The sequence below is a fragment of the Triturus cristatus genome, chromosome 5_1 (assembly GCF_964204655.1).
Source record: "Triturus cristatus chromosome 5_1, aTriCri1.1, whole genome shotgun sequence".
NCBI lineage: Eukaryota > Metazoa > Chordata > Amphibia > Caudata > Salamandridae > Triturus > Triturus cristatus.
The window spans coordinates 919,030,710-919,053,406 of record NC_140587.1 but is presented as its reverse complement, the minus strand read 5'-3'; the positions used below and the strand labels follow the sequence as shown (position 1 = coordinate 919,053,406).

The 22,697-nt window shown below is 42.2% G+C and overlaps 1 protein-coding gene across 2 annotated transcripts in view; it reads right to left on the bottom strand.

The window, feature by feature from the left end:
- RMP24 (ribonuclease MRP subunit p24) overlaps positions 1-22,697 on the bottom strand; it is a 195,053-nt gene that overhangs the window by 135,369 nt on the left and 36,987 nt on the right. Inside the window, exon 2 of one of the 2 annotated variants that reach the window (XM_085605951.1) lies at positions 8,478-8,650. The exons of the other annotated variant lie outside the window; for it this stretch is intronic. Within the exon in view, the coding sequence (XP_085462077.1) occupies positions 8,478-8,485 (8 nt within the window). The 5' untranslated portion in view covers positions 8,486-8,650. The remainder of the gene's footprint in view (positions 1-8,477; positions 8,651-22,697) is intronic. 2 annotated transcript variants of the gene reach the window in all.

Genomic DNA, 22,697 nt, shown 5'->3' with positions numbered 1-22,697 from the left:
CACACAACCACACACAACCACACACAACTACACACACCCACACACACACACAACCGCAACCAAACCCAACCACACCCACACACAACCACACCCACCACCACATAACCACAACCACACACACAACCACACCCACCCACAACCACATAACCACAACCACACACAACCACACACAACCACACACACACTCAACCACAACCACACACAACCACACACTCCCAACCACACACACAACCACAACCACACACACAACCACACACAAAACCACACACACACAAAACCACACACACAACCACACATCCACACACACAACCACACATCCACACACACACCCACAACCGCACCCACAACCACACACACACACACACACACACACAACCGCACCCGCACCCACAACCACACACACACACACACACACACACCACACACCACACACACACACACACACCACACATCCACAAACACACCCGCACCCACAACCACACCCACCCACAACCACACACACAACCACACACACAAACACACACACAACCACACACACACACACACACACACAACCACACACACAACCACACCAAGCATTGGCATAGCCAATAGGTCTTGCCTTTGGGACCTTTTAAGTGTTTAGCCACGCAACAGTTGATGTGGTTGCACCAAGGATATTGTGCAGCATAACTAAATACTTAGAAGGTCCCAAAAGCGAGACCTATTGGCTATGCCAATGCTTGTTAACCATGTCCCTGATTTATTGGGTAAGGTGACTTATGTTTGTCCTGATGAGCACCCCGGGCGATTAACCTTAATAGGGGTCAAAACGTGGACACTATATGGGCCTTCCTATATGGGCCTACCTACAGCATTGATTGCTGGATACCTAAATTCAAATGCTCATTTTCATTGTATTTGTTTTGATCAAAACCTCAGTGGGTATGGGCCCAATGTACACACTATAAATACTTGTCTATACTTTTCCTACTTTGTTATGTTTTGCTATGGCTCACTGAATTTCACTTCTCACTGTGCCGTCACTTGGAGCACCTTTAGTATGATTATAACTTGATGATCAGTCTCTTGAAATGAACACTTCGAATTACAACACTGAAACATCGGCATCCTTGGTTGTATGTGTTTCCTTGAATGTGTTCAATTTGCTTTATGCATTCTTTCGTTCTAGATAACCCTTGACTTGTTTTTTCTTGTCAAAATGTTTTATCAATGATTTCCTGGTAGAACACTTGTTTATGTGCAAATACATTACCCCTGTTCTAGGGATTATAGGGTGGTCCTTTCTTTTACTGTATGATGTTTTGAATCAGGCATTCTGTTGTGTGCAAATAAAAGGGGAATTATATGAGATTATGTATTTACGCCCATTTTGTGGATTCTAAATTTGCATTTTTTTATATTTTTCTCTAGCAGTTACCATCAACTTGAGTGAGTGTAACCTGTGCTCATTTCTAAGTCTGCAGTGCTGCAAAAAAACTGAAAATATTTTGCATCCATTTTTGTACGATCAGAAGTGTCTAAATAAAACCTTTGCTGCAAAGAGTCAAGTTCTTATTCATTCCCTGACTTAGTCAATTTTAATACAAATACTTGATGGGGAATATATGATGACTACGTGTTAATATTTCTACTAGTCCTTCAATCCATCTTTGTGCCTGCTCCAGCTGTCTACACTGACATCTTCACTCTTGACTTCAGCCCTAAAGCTCCTTCAAACAAAATCAAAGTTTAGTACACTGTACAGCAATATAATCTGCGGCTTCGCGTTGTAATGAACAACACAGATAACCGAGGATCTAGACAGAATGAGACGGTTATCCGTTTGCCCTCCATCTCGAGGATATAAGGGTATGAATAAACAGAGTATTCAAGGCTGAAGGCAGGTTTTCCAAAAGGTGAAAATGGGTGTAAAACTAACCAAATAGTGTAACAGTGGTACCGCAGTTAGGAAGTATGGTATTACCTCTGTATATAGGGTTTTCTCCATATAAATAGGGAATAATTGGTTTAATAAACATTGGCAAGGGTTTAGCATCTGAGGACATGGAGTTACCCTCATTAATTACGGAGTGTTAAGCATTTCTTAAACTGACCCACGTGTCTATGTGTACCATCATTTTACAAGACAGTCTATATATAATGTTGCTGTACAAAGTTTTAGGCGGGAGCTATACATGCGTGTGGTAAAGCTAACTGCAACTGGTCTAAATGTGTTTTGTTTAGTTGAGCAGCACCGAAGGCAGTGCTAGCAACATGTCAAGGCCAATCGGATGTCACACATTTTACTTTTACACTAAAGGGAAATGATAATACAAAACTAATAATTATGTATATCCTTAACTGCTTACTTAAAATTAATTATGCAGAGACATAAGAAACATGGTTATTCCATTACAAACTTGTCTGCAGTCACATATTGCTTCCATCCATCAGAAAGTGCTGTATACAAAACAGTTAAGAATCAGACTGTGGTGCGTAATAAACTTTTACATAGGATATGAAACACACAGTACACAGGCAAGGGGCCCAATATTGAGAGGACAAAAAACCACTGCCACTACAGATCTACCAGTGGCTGTGAAATGAGTAAATCTAGGGGTGGATTTCACCTGATTGAAGGATAATGGGTAACGTGGAAAAAACGCGTGAATCAATGTTTCCACGCTGATTTCAGCATGTTCTCCCCACTTTTGTGGAAAGTTTTAATTGGACACTTCGCCTGCTGCAAGCAGAAGAATTCTTCAGATGAAAAACTGCTCAGCCACAGTGTTTCTGCACTTGTATTCCAAATGGGGCCGGAACTCATGTTAACCGACTCAATTGAAGGAGGACTTCCGCCATAGTGCCAGGACACCTACGGGTAAATGATGCGCTTTACAAATTCTATAACATAACATAACAGCACCAGCAAGATTCCCGGGGAACTCACGAGGCCCTCAGTGTACATCATGAACGTCACAGTTTATGCAGATATCACTAAAATATGGTTGTAATCAATAATAATTATGAGTGCGCCCCTAGATTGCTCCCCAAACTCACATTTTCTGGGAAATATAAAACAAATGACAGAAGTTTCACTACACAAGTAAACAGAACTGTTAACAAACTGTTAACGAGAAAAGAGGCAGGCCAACTAAAACAAGCACTGGCATAGCCAATAGGTCTCGCCTGCGGGACCTTATGTGTTTAGCCATGTAACGGTTTATGTTGTAGAACCAAGGATATTGTGCTGCATAACTAAATATTTATAAGGGCCCAAAGGCGAGACCTATTGGCTATGTTTTTCAATCGTGAAGGCAGTAATCTTTGTTATTGGCAGGGTGAATGTGCACACTGAGCAGCATTTGCTGCTGCTTTTGGGCCAGTCCAGACCTGGTTGCATCTTTTTGTTATTATGGTGGGGAGAAGGGTTTACATTACTTATCAGGTGACATTTGTGTCAGAGGGTGGCGCTCTGTGTCACATGACACCAAGTACTATAATGTGACCTATCCGTAGCTGCTTACTGTTGTGCACTTCATGCGAACTGTAACACTGTGAATCCTGACTTGTTAATCCTAAATACTTGAGCTGCTGTCGCCCTTCATTTCTTTCAACTTTCCCTTTAGATTTATTTATTTCTGAATGGTGAAAATTTCTATGACGTACAGATAAGCCAGAAAGAACCACCACGGAGGCCGCAGTTACTAGCAGTACATGATTGCGATAGTTGGAAACAAAATCTATAGGGGCAGAAAAACGTATTTGGATATAATGACCCGCCACCCATGTATACTGTTTATTCTCGCTTTAGATTGGGGGTTCTGCCAATGGACCAGCACTCCAGGCTGTGACAAGGTGTTGTTGCCACATCTGGTCAGTGCCAGATTGACACCAGAACAATAGAAATATCTGCCCATGAGGTATTTCTTACATCAGCTAATTAAACACTATAAAGCACTATAGCACGGCCACTAGAATTAAGTGGCAGTGAAGAATAGGGTTGACATAATTATGCAGCAAGGAAAGTCGAATATGTAACATAATGTGGCATAATATGTAGCAGTAATATTTCAGTTTTTTTAACAGTTTAACAACTACTGATAGTGTATGAGCAAAGCCGCACCTCATTAGTACCAGTTTAACACCTGAATGCAGCAATCGTCAACTGAAAGCTGACCAGTTAACCCTTGCAGAGGGTTTGCCACTTCGCCGAACCACATATGACCCCTTTTGTTTAGAAAGTGTCTACACTCGTCTATGAATACCCTTGCCTACACTGTGTGCTACAAAGTGTGAAGGGTACAAAGGGAACGGTACACAACACAGAAGGCATACCTAATAAAGGTAAGAGCCGTGGGTTAGAGGGAGCCAAACCTTGCAAACCTTTAATGCAGGTTCGAGCTTAGCAACAGTGTCTGAAAGGAAGATTCTAGAGTCCTCACTATGAGTAATGCCGAGCGCGGACTTCGGAGACACGATGAGTGTTTATTTATTCAACGGTAGCTGCCTTTCATTCAAAAGACTGATCATGACGGATTGTGCATACTTTGTACATTACAGTACGTGTCAAGTGTGTGTGTGGTGTGTACACTACAGTACGTGTCAAGTGTGTGCGTGGTGTGCACACTACAGTACGTGTCAAGTGTGTGCGTGGTGTGCACACTACAGAATGTGTTAACAGTGCGCCTATGACTACCGATGTTGTTGACACGTTGTAGTTGTGGAACAGCTAGAGAAAGGACTCCTAAACTGAGAAAAATCCTAACTTTAAGACTTTCGGTATTCACAGAAGGCATTTAGGAGTCCTAAAGTTAGGAGTCCTAACTTTACTACTCCTAAACTGAGAAAAATCCTAACTTTAAGACTTTCGATATTCACAGAAGGCATTTAGGAGTCCTAGAGTTAGGACTCCTAACTCCTGTGAATACCGAAATGAGTAAGTGCCTTCTGTGAATACCAAAATGAGTAAGTGCCTTCTGTGAATACCAAAATGGTAGTAAGTTTAGGATTTTGTCTTAAGTTAGTTCTGTGAATCGGGCCCATAGAGGCTACAAATAGTCTTATTTTGGAACATAAGTACTTGAAGAGTAACATAATTTATGGTCAGGGCCATCACAACACAACACAACTATAGGGGCCAGGATCAGGCGTACTATAAATTTACTGACTTTAATGTGTTTATGCTACAACCACAGGAAACGTGGCACTTTGGATTTTGACTATATTCAGTGTTCAGCGAAGCAGGAGAGGAAAGCACAGGTTGCAAATACGTGCACAAGAGAAAGTAGATGAAAGCAGTGGCGGCTGCAACAAACAATGAGGCGGGTGGAGGCGACGCAGGAGGGGGAGCGCGAGGGAAAGGTAGTATGGCGGGTAATCATATTTTTTTAAAGGAACTTACCTTAAGCTGCCGGCTGCCTCCGCGTTGCTCTCCTGTGTTGTTCCTGGTCCCAGCAGATACTGGGACAAACTCCCTGTGCAATCCCCGCGCTGTTCTCATGCTATGAGAGCAGAGCGTGGATTGGCCTGAGCTGGCTGAGAGAGAAGCTCTGCTAAGGACAGGCAGTCTGTGCTGTTTCTCCAGCCCGGCTGTTCAATACAGCTGGGTTGGAGAAACCCAAGTCCACGTGTGTGTTTGGCTTGAGATGGCCGGCCAAACACACATGTGCACTTAAAAGTGCACATAGCATTCCTCCACCCCCTCTAATCACCGGGCCACCCCTCCCCACACACGCAGGCTTAGAACAGGCAAATGAAAAATAAAACATTGATAGAATATCGTTTTCTTTTTCACCGGCTGGCTCTGAGACATTGGGGGGGGATGCTCCTCTGCCATTGAGAGGAGCCGTCCCTGGGTGAAAGACGTGATGAAGTGTGCTTTGCATTTCAAACCCCCTAGAGCAGCTCACGCACTATGACCTGTTTGAGTCCTTTGTGTCTGAGAATGGCAGAAAAGGAAATACGATCCCCCGGGAGCAGTGCTAAGAAACTCCCTTTTAAAATAAAGAAGGGTGCAGTTTTCAGTCAGATACTACGGTCAAAACTGTCTCGTAAAGATGCACACAGAGAATCTGTCAAAAAAAGCTTTTACGAAGGCAGAGACGGAGGGCCACTGTCACAGCATCTAACCAATTCAGGTCTTCTTCACGTACTTAGATAGATAATATGTAAAGCTGCCACATTTACCATTCGAAAGACAAATATTGGGGTGTAGGGTCTTGGGCGCTAGGCCTGCATTCCACATAAAGGTCCACTTAGACACATAGTTATTGGGTATGGAACTGGCCTCAAGCACGTGCGCTTGGGCGCTTTTACTGGCAGGGTCACCTGACCGGTGAAGCCTGTGTTGGATGGGTGTGGGGTGGGTGTAAGGACAGCCTTCAAGGAGTGGCTGGTAAACTGGAACATAACTGAACATTATAGCGTGTCCAGCAGTACACTATAGGAGAACAGCTGTTGAGCAGAAATCTGGATAGTGGCAACACAGAGGGAGACCTGAGCATGCTGCTACGAAGTAAGAAACGTCCCCTATTGTGGACGCCCAAGTCACTCTTAAGTGTAATTTCTACTTTGTTTGGCTATCATCTTTGTCTTTCTTCTGCCACAATGGTTGTATTCAGTGAACGGGTGCAGAACGGAGGAGCAAAGAGTATGTTAAGTGACCAAATAAATAAATACATGCATGGATGCATGATGCTTGATCCCTGCAGCTATGAAGAGGCATTTAAATAGCATGGGAGAAATTTTCTGACCTTTTACCGAGCCCCCAGAAGCGAGGAGGTAGCTCTTGAATTTGTGACCAAGCCAAGGAGGGGCTGCGAACAAGTCGTGGACTTGCGATCGAGGAGCAATCTTTAACAAGAGTGCCAGGATCATGCCGTATAAGTCACAAGTGCACAAATTAAGGACCCTGAAACAAAGCGGTAAAGTGACTGTTGAGCGCTAGTGAACACATGAGTGATTTGAGAAAGAAATGAAGATGAGGAATGAAAAACAGGTTTTGGAGTAAACATGTTTATCGTTTACCTTGCAGATCATTTATCTGTCCGATAAGCTCCGGGAGGGGAGCGTGAAGCAGCGCTCACTCATCTCTGAGGGTTGGAGAGGAGAGAGCAGAGAATACAGAGCTTGCAACCCACATTTGACCTATATATCTCAGCAACAAGCAGGGGGGAGAAGGAGGCAGCCCGAGGAGAGGAAGTGAGCGACAGTATCAGGGGAGTACGAGACAGCAGGGGGAAGAGAGTGAGCGTGTGAAAGATAAACCTCTGAGCCAGGGAAATGCTAGTTCGAATTAAAAAATAAATAGTTCCTGCACAGAAAGTAAAATATACCAGTGGAAAAGGACGAGACAGTCAGGAACCATTAACCAATTAGAAGCAACGTTTTTTAAAGGACATTGACAGAAGCCAATCAGAAGCTGGATGCCGGTTGTAAGCCCCCTGCAGAATACATCATGTCGAGAGACCACTTATGCGCTGCCTAGGCTCGACCTAAAAAGACAGCAATGGATAACACATCACATTCTCTCAATAATTCCACTAAGTCTTTAAGTGCCCTTCTCCCTAAGCCAGATGCCAATGAACTCAACAGGTAACCATGCTAAAATGAGTACCTAAAATCAATTAAACCAAATAGGAAGAGTCACTCTACTAGTAATGTAACTCGTCCAGTACTTCCATACAAAGTCCAATAAATTAATCATGCAAGGTCCAGTCCACACGCATGCCTCAGTGGCAATAAATTATTGAAGCATCTTCTCTGATTAAAACATTTGTAACATTGTATAAGTCAACATGCTTCGCTAATGTATGTTTCAATAGTACACATAAAAGTAATCTGGTTTTAAACTAGGCATTGGCTTCATCTTATCAACAAATGCTCACAATGTAGGCGTGTCTGCATCATGTGTCACAAAGACCTTCTCTAATAAGAACGCCAATAGGAGCTTGCATCTCCGAGCATTTAGGGCTAAGTTAATAGCTTTTTGTTGAAAAAAACAAGGTGCCAATGCCACCTAGCTCTCCTACTTTTCAATGTATACAACGCTGATGTGGGCAGATGCATGTTAGAATGTTTGCCCTCCCTAAAACTGCTCAGTGGCCATTATACAGTAACCAGATGAAACAGTCCTACTGGACCGAATTAAGCTTGTTTTGCAGTGTTCAATAACTGTCCCACAGCAGAGACAATAATTATAATGATCTGACTGAGAATTTATTTTAAAGAAATATATTAATATCTGCCAAAACTAGGAGCAATGACAAATGAAAAATGCTTTTTAGATGCTCTGAGAATTAATGCTGCAACCGGCTATTGCCACTTTGGAATTTGGTTTGTTGAAAAAGCTGATTTTAGACAACAAATTTCAATGATAAAGGTTAAAGCTACCAAAATGATCAATGCTCTTGAAACTAGATATTTCAGTTACCCAGTTCAATCACTCAACCAATAATGCAGGTTCTCAAAAGTAAATTTCTGCCATCACTAACTTATGCATTAGATGATGCACATCAGGTAGCGGAGTGTAAGTTGCTTTCTGCCTTCCTCCCGGCTACGTCTCGGAGTCAGATTCGGCTTGAATTTTGTGACTTATCCTTGGCCGCAACAGGACCATCATCATCATCATCATCAGCATCAAAACTTGATTTTGCCGAAACAGAAACTGCATGAAAAGTATTTTATACAAACAATCATGAGCCATTAAAATAGGAAACAATCAAATACACATAATTGTATGAAATTCACAAACAGACGTGGATAAAAATTTTAAATAATAAAATAAATAAGCTCTAAGAAAGGAAGCAGTTCATAAATAGATGTTTACATGCACAGTTAGATCTTCATACCCCTTTACATCCTTATGTTAAAAGACTACATGCAAGTTCTTCTCTTTTTTAAAGCAGCCCACAGAAACGGGGGCAGAAGCATAAAGAAGGGTCTGGTAATAATTGAAGATAATAAAGAACTGGTCAACATTGTCTAAAATTGAGTGTCCGCATAAGTGGTAAGATGTACCCATTTCTTTCCTCAATATACAACTTACAAAAAAAATATAAAATGAAGATAACATTGGGAAGATGGCGCATCACACGGGCAAACAGGGAGTGCATCAGTCGAATAGGTATTGGATGGATAACCCAGCATAAATTAAATATATTTCAATCGAAACCTCAGTAATATATATCTATGTTGGAGGTTCGTAACAAAGGATAGATAGGAGCTTGCAGTTTTGTCTATGCTTGGGGCTGAATTTTATTGTTTGACCGTGAGCTTATTACAATTATGCCTCCACTTGTCTCTTCTCAGTTTATCTAATAATTGGGAATACAGTTCCTTTCTTGAGATAGTTAGACTTGCGTTGGGATACTCAAAAAGTTGATATAGGCCGCTGACTGAAGGTTGGACTTAAATTATTAGTAATAAGTAATTATTATATTTCTTTCTGGTGCCCAGAGCTCTAACGTATTTAAAAGTAAACGGACCATTATTTTGGCTGTGCTATCTAATAGTGAAATCGGCCTGTAGTTTTTAGGGCTAGTCTTATCTCCCTTTTTTAGGTCTCGCCTGGCGAAAGCAGGGCATGCGCTGCTCTTGCTATTGCAAGTACCTTTTGGAATCAATTCTGCCGAGGGCTTTCATGCACGCGTCTGCATGGACAAACATGGCTGCTCTCGCCATTTGTCCATAGCAAACAGCATGTGCGTGTCCGTAGGGACTGTGAACAGTCTGACGCCATTTTGTTGCCATAGCAACGAAAATGCCGCTTCGCGTGTGCTTGTAATAGCATGGGCTTCGCACGATCGCTTTCACGCCGCTTTTTTTTTTTGCGCTCGCTTTCACGATCCTTGTACCCTGTCATATTCACCCAACAACCGACCAGGTGGACGGTGCTGTTGTGTTTTGTGCAATGTAGTGTGGTTGTTACTGTTGTGTTAAGTGTGTTATTGTTGTGTTCTGTGTGATGTCCTGTGTGTTGTGGCTCGTATTCTCCCAACAGCTGACAGGGGGAAAAGATGTTGTTGTGTTATGTGTGACATCCTGTGTTTTACTCTTTTACTCTGTGTGATGTCCTGTGCCGTGTACGTTGTGACAGCTGACCTTGCAAAGAAGGCTGTTCCTGTGTGATGCTCTGTGTTTTACTGTTACATTCTGAACAAGTTCCTGTGTGCTATGACGTGTCTCACATTAACCGACTGGCCAAACAAGGATGCTGTTGTATTCTATCTGATGTGCTGTGTGTTGTGACGTTTACTCCCAAGAACAGACCTGGCGAACGATGCTGTTGCGAGTTTATTTTAGCACTTGGGAGAACAAATATTTTCTTTCTGTTTGCTGTGTGCTCGCCACGTCTGGGCATTTCCAGAGGTTTCTTCTGTGCTTGAACGTGAGAGCGGGGGTAAGAACGGCTAAAGTTGCCAGCGCCCATTAAAACCATAATTACTTTCAAGCCAACAAAAGTACAGGAAAGATTTTGTTTGTATTTCGCTGTTGACTGTGAGCCGCTGCTGGCTGGTAGTCAGCAGTGTGGAAGTAGATACCTTTTATCTCAAGATTCCTCGAGAGTATGAAAAGTTTGGCTTGTGTGGTTTTTTTTGCCGTTGTTTTACTTGTAATTTGATTCCGTTAAGTGAAGAATCCCGCTTTTTTTGTACAGGTTTAATGCAGCTGCCTGGAAAGGGTTTGGGGGTGAAAGGGTAATAGCATCTTAGCATGCCTTTTCACATTATCATGAAACCGAGACTAAAATCACGCAAATTTATCAGAAAGAAGACGGATTCGTTTTTTTTGCATTGCTGTTGTTTATTTTAGGGTTGCAACCAGAGATGGTGTTTACGCTTTTTAAAGAATGCAACTTGAGCGCACGTCCATGACTAGTTCACCTCCCTTTATTTGCCTTGGTCCCTCACAAGGGCCGCCTCCTAGCCCCAGGAGAGCTTGGTAAAAGGTCTCTGGTTCCAGCTACTCCGACAGGATACAGGATCTGCATTATTCAGGAAATTCCTGCACAAACTATTTTAATGCCGGTTTCTTAGCCGCGGAGAGCTGTAAATGCAGCTTCCTTTTAACATAGACATCCATACGACGCGTCCTCACCATCTTCTCCCCTCGCCTCAGTCTTTTGTGCACATAAATGCACCGCGCAATAACCCCACCACTCATTATTGTTAAAACGCGGCAGCCGTCTTTTTGCATGAGCTAACTGAGTCATTCTAGTCAATTCTTTACTATTATACCATTAAGATATGTCACACACTCTTTTTTGGGCTGCATAATGCAACCCCTGACCCCACATCACGCATCAAGGATTCACAGCTCTGCACTCCATCAGAGTACTGATAGGACCACATTCCTTATGGGTGATACTTTCTAGAGCCATGGTCATTGACAGTGAGGCTGGAGGAGTTGCAAATGCATTATCAGATGTATCTGCAGAACAGGCCTCCTTTATCTACTCGCTGTGGTAACTGTGCAAGCTCACACGCTTTATGTGCAGGTTAACTAGAACTCCTGCACCAATGCTCCCTACCCACCCCACCTAACCCACTTCATCAGTACCATTCTCAGACACAGAGACTAAGTACAAAGGCACTTTAAATGAGAGGAAAACGAGGGAAGAATCGGTGTATGAAAGACAAAAAGGGAGACTAATGAAAATGATACTGAAGAAGGAAGGAAAACAAAGAGATGGTGGAACTGACTGGAGGAAAGCTGGTAGAGACGGCTAAAGGAAAAGGAAGATGATAGGGCAATCCAGAACAACTGAGGTGTAAGGAAAGAGTAACAAATAAGACAGTTCAAAGAAGAGGGTCCAAGGGAATACATTTTAAACACCACTAAGGATTATATCCCCAAACAACTATTACCAAACATAGAAATCCTAGGGTCTACACACGTGCCAACAGTGCCAGTGAACAAATAACACTACCTCCAAGTTATTGCATGAACCAGTGTGGTAGTAGTCAACCTATTTGGTGATAGTTAATACTCAAAGTACATCTAAGGGCAGATCCTCTGGACCAGCAGTACCGACGGATAGGTGAGTGTAGTGATGTCCTTGTTACTATGTTATTCTGGGTCCTACGAAATCGCGTTGTGGGCTGTCCTTGTAGATAGTGACTGAATGTGGATAATCTCCAGTCATTAGCACCACGGTCATATTTTCAATCTTTATAAATATGACAAACACTGTTTCTAGTGTTTGTTGGTTTTAGCTTTTGCTTTCCCACACTCTAGGGTGACTAGTGAACTATGTTCAGATACTAGGTGGTCACAGTGGTCCTTATATTATCATTTTTATTTTTAGAGACGTTGTGGTGTCCTTGCACCTTCTACCTCTGATTGGGGGAGAAGGGTTGCTTTAGTATCAGTCCTTTGACACATAGCTCTCTTTGTCATACTCATTGGGATGGATACCGAATACGGTTATATGTTCATTATGAAGTTTCTCATGTGGGAACCCCTTCCGTTTATTGAAATGAATAGCTTTACACACCGAGTTGGTCTCCCATGGTCGATGTAAGCAGTTATTTCAACTACTAGATGATTGGGTGATTTCGAGTTTTTATCCATTTAGACTCACACTCTACAAATTTCAAATTTTTTGTAGAGCGGTGCTCCCTTCCTGAGCGGTTGCCAGGTAGAGGTGAGGTCCTGTACCCAGCTGTGGCGGGTAAGGTGTTGACTTTTTCTTAATTACTGTTTGTGTGGATCCTTTTCTGTGCATACTCACATTGCTGATACAGATTTGTATATACCTGATGTGTGTTATCTCTCCTTCGTTACAGGTATCAGCACTTTCTGATAGCGACCAATGCCGTGCATTGGCCTCATATCCTTTTCAGTTTTTCTTCACTCTATTACAAGCAGCAGTTTGTTCCGCAAGGTCCTGACGAAAGGCTTATCCAGTTTGGGTCTTCTAGGGCTGAAACATGTTGACCATTTACACCACACCATAGCGGTTTAAATCCATACCGCTTTTTTAATCCTGACAGTAGGCATATCTTTATTAAAGTATGGTTTTGATGCCTCCTAGCCAGATTTAACTATCACACTTTCTCACATTTTCACAATTTTCTCATTTTTTGCGCTGCATCCTCACTCATACATCCTTGCTCATCATATGTGGATTTAGTCGATCCTCAAAACCCAAATATAAAACATCCCTGAGCTCCTCCCTCTCAGTGAGGGGGTTGTAGCCCCCAAAGGAACTAGGGTTTTCCTCTGGGAGGAGAGTCCCTATGATGAAGCATGTCACCATTGGTGAGTGAGGGATAACGTCCTGAACGGGATCTGCCCTTAGATGTACTTTGAGTATTAACTATCACCAAATAGGTTGACTACTACCACACTGGTTCATGCAATAACTTGGAGGTAGTGTTATTTGTTCACTGGCACTGTTGGCACGTGTGTAGACCCTAGGATTTCTATGTTTGGTAATAGTTGTGTAAGGAAAGAGAACAGATTACAAGTGAGAAGCGTTTATTATGAAATGAATGGATATATAGATGTGTCTAGAGGACAAGATAAAGAAAGGAATAGGAACAAGCATTAAAAATGCAATAGGTCTCGCCTCTTATTAAGTTAATGCCATTTGCTTTGCTATACAATACCATTAGCAAAGCAAATGGCTTTAGCTTAATCAAAGGCAAAACCTATTGCATTTTCAATGCTTGTTATAAATTGGGATTATCACCAACTTTTTCCAAGAAGGAGGGTTACCGAATTGTACTATAGTATTAAAAACAGTAGTGAGTAATGGCGCCCACAACTCCTGGTTGTCCAAGAAAAAGTCAATTGGAACCCCGTCCGGTGCAGGTGCTTTGGATCTACTGCACTGATTCAAAGTGCATCTCATTTCTTCCATGCCAAAAGGAGTAATATTATTGTAGGTGATAGGATAAGAGTCTGATGATATGTTGTCTTCCAACCCCGGTTTGCTAAAGACCTCTTCAAAATGCGCATCTTATGCCTCCTAAGTCACGTGTTTCTAGATTAATCTATGTGTCATCTTTTAGGAACGAGGCATTGATTACACTCCAAAAATCTCTGCTGCTCTTTAATGCAGCTGTGTGTTGTAATTCATCCCATGCCTCCTCCTTTAGATTCCTCATCCTGGCTACTCTCGCCTCTTCATATAAGAGGCATAACGATCTAACCAGATCCACGTATCTAGGTTTAGTTCGCAGCTCGTGTGAAGATTTCTCAGCGCCTTTGCACAAGCATCGCTGAACCAACATACCTCCCTGTGGTTCTTGTGGGAATTTGGTCTAAGGAGTTTGCATGTAACTTCTTCTAGGATCCGACTGAAAGCTACTGATATGTATTTGCTAATTAAATCTGACTCTAGACATTTTAGGATTTCCGGATTAATTTTACCGACTGCCCCAGTGAAGTGTGAGGATATTAACTTTTTCTAATTTCAGGGTAATTCAATTTTTTTTTGCGATCAAGGGCTTCGGTATCACAGTTTTTGAGGCGATTCACCTATGCCTCCACACGATCAGATAGGTAATGGCTACATGATCAGTAAAGGCATTAAAATTGGTCTTTAAATGAAGAAAACAGCCTCTAATGGATTCAGAGACCAAAACATAATCTATGGTAGAGTAATACAACCGAGTAGAGAAGGTATATATAGTCTTAAGACCCTGTTTCAAGGTCATATGTGTTTATTATCTCGAGACCATATATTATTAATAATCTATTAAGTAAGTTTCCATATTCGTTGTGCCTAAAGTGAGGGGTAGGGTCTCCCTGCCACATGCTAAGGAATCGGCTCTATTACAATTATGGGTGTTAGAGTTGCCCATCCGGACTATATCAAGAGGTTTCTGACAGAGTTTCATGAGGTGACCGATATCCTTTTCTAATGGTTCTATCACTGTTGCCAAGTTACCTTCAAAGTTGTTATTATAGAAGTTAATCAAAACCCAATCCTGACCTTTGTGACCTTTACACAGAATGATATGGTAACAGGGTGAGTTGTTTAGAAATTGGGTTACCTAATGTCAGCGTTGTCAGGAGCTCACCTGTTTTTTCTGCAGAAGCGCCCAGGAAGTGAAGACAAGATCCGCAACCTCCCCCAACCACCTATCGCGCCTATCAAACTCTAAGCCACAATGGTGATCAGGGGAAGAAGGGAGACAAAACAAGGGGAAAAAAGGGGAGGAATCCCTCGGCGTAATTCACCTTCCAGGAGACCTTCTTCTTTTTTTTTTTTTATTTCCAATTCGGGTAACATATAAAATGCATAAAGTGACATACAAAACAGGTATATTTGCATTACAGTACATCAAGGAACATTGATAGCAGCAAAGATGATTTTAACCACAGATGAGAAAGTGCAAAGTGCAAAATTGATAAATCTCCATACGGTCACATACCTCCTATGAGTGTGACCTTAAAATAAGAAATAGTTGACTTTAGTCTTTCATATAATCCATCACAATACCCCATATTTCTAAGCCCCATTTTTTCTTCTTTATTTATAAATCTGTTTATTAAGTTTGCAGGCAAAAGCACACATTACATCATAATCAATCAGTGAGCATCGTAATATATAACTATGAGCTGAGTTTCTGTGCATAGCATATACATTCTAGCCACATGACATTATCAGGAAAGGGAGTGACAGAGTCCTCTTGTACAACCAGCTAGTCTTTGAAGCACGATATCACCACGCAAGATGCCAGGGCCGCAGATCTAGTGGAGAGCATCCGCCCACCCTCTCCTGGATCAGGTATGTGCTAATCCCGGTGCATCCCCAAACAGGTATACAAACAGTGCTAAACTCCCCGTTCAGTAACTGGGTGGCCGTTTTCTCGACAGCCTAGCAACTAAGATAACTACCAACAGCAGCTCGCAAGTTCTAGTCTAGACAGCCCCCATTTTTTCTTCTTTATACCTTTCAGAGTATACAAACTATGTTCCAATTGAAATATATTTAAAAATCTAGCTCGCCATTGTTCAAAAGTCGGGGCCTCTTTTTGCAACCAAATGGATGCGATACATAGTCTAGCAATCGCTGTTATTAAAAAAATTAGATACCGTATGTTATATCTTGCCATTACGTTTGTAACTCCAGAATCCATCCCTAATAAAATGTCACTCATTGAGAATTTAACATGAATCTTAGAAATTTCATAAAGAAACCTTTCAATGTGCAAAAAGAGGTTGGTTAGTTCTTTACATGAGTAAAAAATATGGATAATATCAGCATCTTCACTATTACATCGAAAACATTTTCCATCGTTTCCAGCTCCCCATTTAGCCAATTTAGCCGGTGTGTAATATAAATTAAACATTGTCTTATAATATTGCGCTTTCAGGTTAGCAGACAAAAACACTTTAGCGGCCACCTCAATACAATCTTCCAGGTTAATATCTGTAGTCCCCAACCTATTATTCCATTTCTGATTATGTTTTTCTAGGTCATTTAACTGTGGGAGTTGTAATAGACTATAAATCGTCCCAATACGTCCATTCTTCCTTATTACTTCTACCAAGGGATTGGATTCGAATTCCCCCTTCTGTTTCACAAGAAAGGCGTGTATTTGTAAATATTTAAAGAATTCCTTACTAGCCAATCCATATTTTTCTGCTAATATCGAGAACGATGACATAACACCACGCACATAATAATCCCCAATAAACACTATTCCTTTCCGGCGCCAGCTATCTACCACGCCATCCCAAAATATCCCAAGCATATGAGATTTCTTTACTACTCTCCAAATTTTGTAAGCAGCATTTAATACCTTGAATTTGGTTCTTTTATAGTAATTAAGATCAAAAGACAAAAAAAAGTGATTTTTAACCTCAAAACCAAGCAGTATTTGATAAATGGATGGAAATTCCGCTCTGTTCATAACCTCCTCTCCTGATAAAAGTATTCTCATGTTTTGCAGCATACAAGCATAATAATACAGGGTAAAATCTGGAACGGCCCAGCCACCTTTCTCTCGAGGGAGCGTCATGTATCGCATGGCTCTACGAGGTTTCCCTTGTGCCCATATCAATCGTGCGCATATTGATTGTAGCTTTTGTAGTTGCACCCGGGTTACTTCCAGTGGTACCGATCTAAAAAAATATAGTACTTTTGGCAAAATTACCATTTTTATAATATTACAGCGGCCCACCAAAGACAAATGGAGACATTCTAGCTGTTCTTTAACAATGCTGGTGATGCCTACCCAATTAGTGTTCACTAATGATTTTAGACAAGTACGAAGCTTTATCCCTAGATAATTAACCTCTGTCATAATTAAGGCTCCCTGTTTTCCGTTTGTACTGATTTTTACAGATAAATACAGACAGAAAACTATTTATTTTCTTGTCTGTATTTATTTTTAAATGTAAATAAAAACGGAATTTGGGTGCTTTTTGAGTGATTCTAAATACACTTTGTCATGACTGCCAGGCCAATAACTGTGTGGATTGATAGGAAAGGGTGTTAAAAATGAAAGGTATTTTAGTAAAAAAAAAAAAAGCTTAAACAGCGGGAGATATGTACAAGGCTGATACTGAAATTTGCATATTTTCATATAAATCCATTGATTTATCTTCTGCGGGTGTTCATTTCACTAAAACCTGGCGGACATTCAAGCATGACTGCATATTTATTGGGTAAATAAATGTGGAAATATACCAGTTTCAGCTTTACTTTTTTCACAATACCCATGATAAATATGGATAAATACAGATAAAGTTGGCAAAAAATAAATATGAATAAATGCAGTTGGAAATGACAAAAAAATAAATACCATAAAACCGGGGAGCCCTAGTCATAATTCTAGGATCCATGTTATCTGGTAGATTAAGAGTCAAGATCTGCGTTTTGGCTAAGTTTAATTTATACCCTGAAACTATTCCATAATTTGTTGCCAGGCGTTCTATCTCACGCATAGCTACCATTGGGTTAGATGTTACAACCGCAATGTCGTCTGCATAGGCTAATACCTGACAGCGTTCTTGCCCACATACCATAGGATCAATCCTAGGGGTATCTTCTAACATATTTAAAAACGGATTTATATATAATGCAAACAGCAATGGTGAACAAGGACATCCCTGCCTGGTACCTCTGGCTATGAAGATCGGCTTTGATTCAGAGCCTGCTATACATACTTTGGCTGTGGGGAGTTGATACAAAACCTGAATTGCTCTAATAAAACCCGGATTGAAACCTAGATTGAAAAGAACAGCCCAAAGAAAGTCCCATCCCACCCGATCGAAAGCCTTCTCGGCATCTAACAGGATAAGGCCAAATTTAGAGTGTTTTACATTGGCCCAATCGATCATTGTAACTACCCTGTTTATATGATTAGTAGTACCACGGCCGGGTATAAACCCGTGTTGCCTGGTTGATACCAGCGTTGAAATAACTTTCGACAGCCGATTGGCCAAGATCTTTGCATATACTTTGACATCGGCATTTAACAGTGAGATCGGCCTGTAAGATCCTGGGAGATTGGAGGGTTTATCTTTCTTTCTAAAAACTATTATGTTTGCTTATTTCCAGGATGGGGGAGGTGTCTCCTGTTGAGCACAAAGCATTGTGTCCAGTAGACCTTCTTCTAAAGAAACTGAAATAAAAGAAAGGGTGGTTTAAGTGACCGTATCTGCAACCGCTTATATTCCTGACTGTATGCAACCACTGTTATCCCCCTTTACTAGTACCTTAATCCTCCCTTCTCCTGAATAGAACTGAGGCAGCGGTAGAATAATCCAGAACACTGGGCTGTGGAAAGAAGTAGAGGAAGCAGTACTATCATACACTATACTCCTTAGGTGTTATACTAATAGAGTCTTGTTAACAACAATCATGCTCACCATTCTGGCTACATTACTACTTTGTGAAGGAACTCATGGGTCCTAACCATCTTCAGGACACAACAGGCTTGACATTTGCACTTCTTAACATTGAGAATAATATCTTCTATCGTCATGAAAAGAAGTCCAATGCATAAAGAAAAATAAAAAGGCAGCGAATACTCGCTGTTACCGTAACTCAAAAGTCCACTTGGTAGTCTGTGCCTCCGCCCGTGGTACCATACAACAGGATTTGAGTGAGAGTTTTATGGCAGATTAGAGAGACTGTAGCAAGGAGTCATCCAACCGAAAAGCAGAGTAACCAGCCAGAAAGTGATCAGAGTTCTGCCAACCGTGAAGAGCAGTTGGCTACATGGGAGATTGGGGCAGATTAGCGGGACCACAGAGTAGAGGCAATCCGGCAGACAGGCAGAGCGACCAGTCCGTAGTCCGGCTGGCCGGCCGGCGGAACAGCAGAGTCCGGCCACGCATACTTGCACGCACTCTTGAGCATAGGTGTATCCGCCGACGCTGACCTTCAGGGACCATTTTCATTGGGGGAACACGACTGGTAGGTGTAGCAGTGTGCGACCAATCTGATGTAACTTTATATTCAGGCTCCCTTGAGCCGGTGGAGTCGACGGACTCATGGTTACGCACCTGCGCGCTAAGAGAGGTACTAGACCTGGTTATGTTTTTAGCAGCTTACACAGCAACCCCACTCTCATTTTCCTACTCCCTGCTGACGAGAGGCAACTACCTCGAAACACGTGTCCAGGGATGGCACACGCCACGCATACTTGCACGCACTCTTGAGCATAGGTGTATCCGCCGACGCTGACCTTCAGGGACCATTTTCATTGGGGGAACACGACTGGTAGGTGTAGCAGTGTGCGACCAATCTGATGTAACTTTATATTCAGGCTCCCTTGAGCCGGTGGAGTCGACGGACTCATGGTTACGCACCTGCGCGCTAAGAGAGGTACTAGACCTGGTTATGTTTTTAGCAGCTTACACAGCAACCCCACTCTCATTTTCCTACTCCCTGCTGACGAGAGGCAACTACCTCGAAACACGTGTCCAGGGATGGCACACGCCACGCATACTTGCACGCACTCTTGAGCATAGGTGTATCCGCCGACGCTGACCTTCAGGGACCATTTTCATTGGGGGAACACGACTGGTAGGTGTAGCAGTGTGCGACCAATCTGATGTAACCAAAGCCTTTGCTCCGCCTGCCCACGGAATCCCCACTCTGGAAACCGGCTAAAGGATTGTACTGGCACAACAATAAATAGCAGGGTTGATCAACCGGCTGCAGCACGGTCAGAGGGTGGCTGAGATCTCAACTCCGAAAGACCACACGGGGGAGCAGGTCCGTAGGACTCCAAGTAGCGAGGCTTGCCGAGTACAGGAACTGTAACAAGACGCCAGGGAATTGGCGTAAAAACAGAAGTTCCGGAAATCTCGTACGCAAAGCGCGATATCCGGTGGAAGTCAGTCTTTTGTGCCTGCCTGACTTCCTCGCGCATGCGCAGTCCCGAACCACCATCTTTGATCAGTGGTGATGGCAGCAGTGACACCTAAAGCTTAGCAGTATTAGCTCCCCCAGATTTCTTTGAAACAGAAAATATCAGAGTTCGTCAGCAGGGCTAGCCAATCAGGATTGTCTTTTTTTCCTAGTATAAACCGCCATAGTCCAAGAAATTATTTTTTACTTTTCCTACTAAATCTATTTCCCCCTGCATGCTACTCATTGCTCCAGAATTAATAAGGGGCTTAGGGAGTCAATCAAATGCCTCAAGATCTCCCAAAGGGGTATATCTTATACTAACAGGTATGGCTAGGTCTATTAGATCCGGATTTGGAAGGTAAGCGGGGTTAACAGGAGTTGCCCTAGTCTGTGCAGTTAACAAAAGTACAAAGATCTGGGTCTCAGGTGATGGGATATTAGGTAGTATATTCAATAAATCTCCTACCATTCGTTTGCTGTTAAAATGTATAACTATACAGTCCCCCTCTATGGTTTTAGGTGCATATCCCACCTAGTTTCTCTTCTGGCCATAATGAGATGATTATATAGCTTAATTCTACCAGTTTGGAATTTAGACAGCCAATGTAAGGCTTTGTCCATTAGTTGATCCGTAGATTCCTGTTGAAAGGGTTTCAATTCAGGGGTGTTATATAAAATGACGACAAATGGACAAGCGGCTAGAGGCAGGTCTAATCTCCCTCGTTGTTTAAAACTCTGGCCCTTTTGATGGTTTATAGAGCCTTGAACGGGGAAACAGCCTTTACAACGAGGTTTTCACCTCATTGTGCCTTTACCGCGCATTTTTTAGCACGCATATTTTTACCACGTGCATGCCTTTGCAGCACTTGCCTTTACCACAGATTTATGGTAAGTTGGGAGTCTCCCCCCACAAATACATTGTTTTTATATATAAAAACAATGTGAGGTAATGGCAAGCTTTGTAAAAGCATGTTCGTGGTAAAAACATGAATGGTAAAAAATGCGTGGTAAAGGCATACGATGTCTTTACCTGCGTTGTACCGTCGTACAACCCCTTGAACGTAGTCGCCATTAGCACTGCCACCTTCACGTTCATTGTTCGCATTGGGGGCAATACAAGCCTCTATCCTCCCCGCTTGACGGCCCTCTTTCAACATAATAAAACGTGTCTGTGATGCCTGGTGTGCTGGTATGGGTCTTCTTTGCATGTGCTCATTCATAAAATGATCGCTTTGAATAATACTGGAGTCAGTCAAACTCTCAATCTGCATTAGTTGTGTGGATTCCTGTGTCAGGGGGATAGGTGCGGTAGAGGATGCCCATGTGAAGGCTGAAGCTAGCATTGACTGCCTTCATGCCCCTTCCCTCTCTCAGGTCCAATTTCTCTGTTGGAGAGCAGCGACAGAGTCTACTCTATTTTAGTCAAACTAATTAAGAGCGGTTGGAGAAGTGTTAAAAGTGTTGGTTGCATTTTTTTGCATAGGTCATCATCAAAAGGTGTTGTGAATATCCTTGGGGCAGTAGTGTCCAAGTGCATTTCTGAGTGAGGGGTTTTGGTGGACTTCACTGTTGTGTATTTTTTTGCCCTTCCCCTTTTCCTTTTGCCCGGGGGCTTAGTCATAGGTCTGCCCTCAGGTTCAGGAGCCATAGATCTATTATCGTGGGGGAGGGAGTGCTGGACCGCTCTTCATCAGGAATAAAATCACCAAACACATTCAACAAAGAAACCTACGCTCTAAACGGGCATCTTGCCTCAAAATCCCAAGATACAAGAAAAACAAGCATTTGCAATGCAATCGGTCCCGCCTTTGGGACCTTATATGTATTTAGCTATCCAGCACAATAGCCTGGGTGCTGAAACACCTACTGTTCTTTAACATGGAGGGAAAGTAAGCACCAAACTGTGTGACACCCCAGGTATGGGAACACATGGAGAGAAATATTGCTTTTCAGCGGGAAATGGTATAGTCCAAAGCTCTTTTTTTAATATAAAATCAGGGCCTTCGGTGGTCATATCACTGAAAACACAAGATTTGAAGAAAATATTATTGTCTATAGGTGCTCGTGAAAGACAATTTCAATTGCCTGGAATCTAGAGAATGCTAAAGTGATTCTGTTATTTTACTGAGCTCTGCTGGTCATTTTCAAACAAGAAAGATAAATAGAGGCAGTTGCCAGAAAAATTTAAAAAAAGAAAGTCCTTCAGCAGAAAGCAATTTTGATATTTTACGGACCTCTGCTGGTCGTTTTCTATCAAGACAGTTAAATAGAGGCAGTTGAACAGAAAAAAGTCCCTAAGCGGAAGCAGACAAGTTCTAGGGCTGATCGCCAGAGCCCACAAAGTACATACACATAGAAGTATATATTAAAGTATATACAAGAGGTC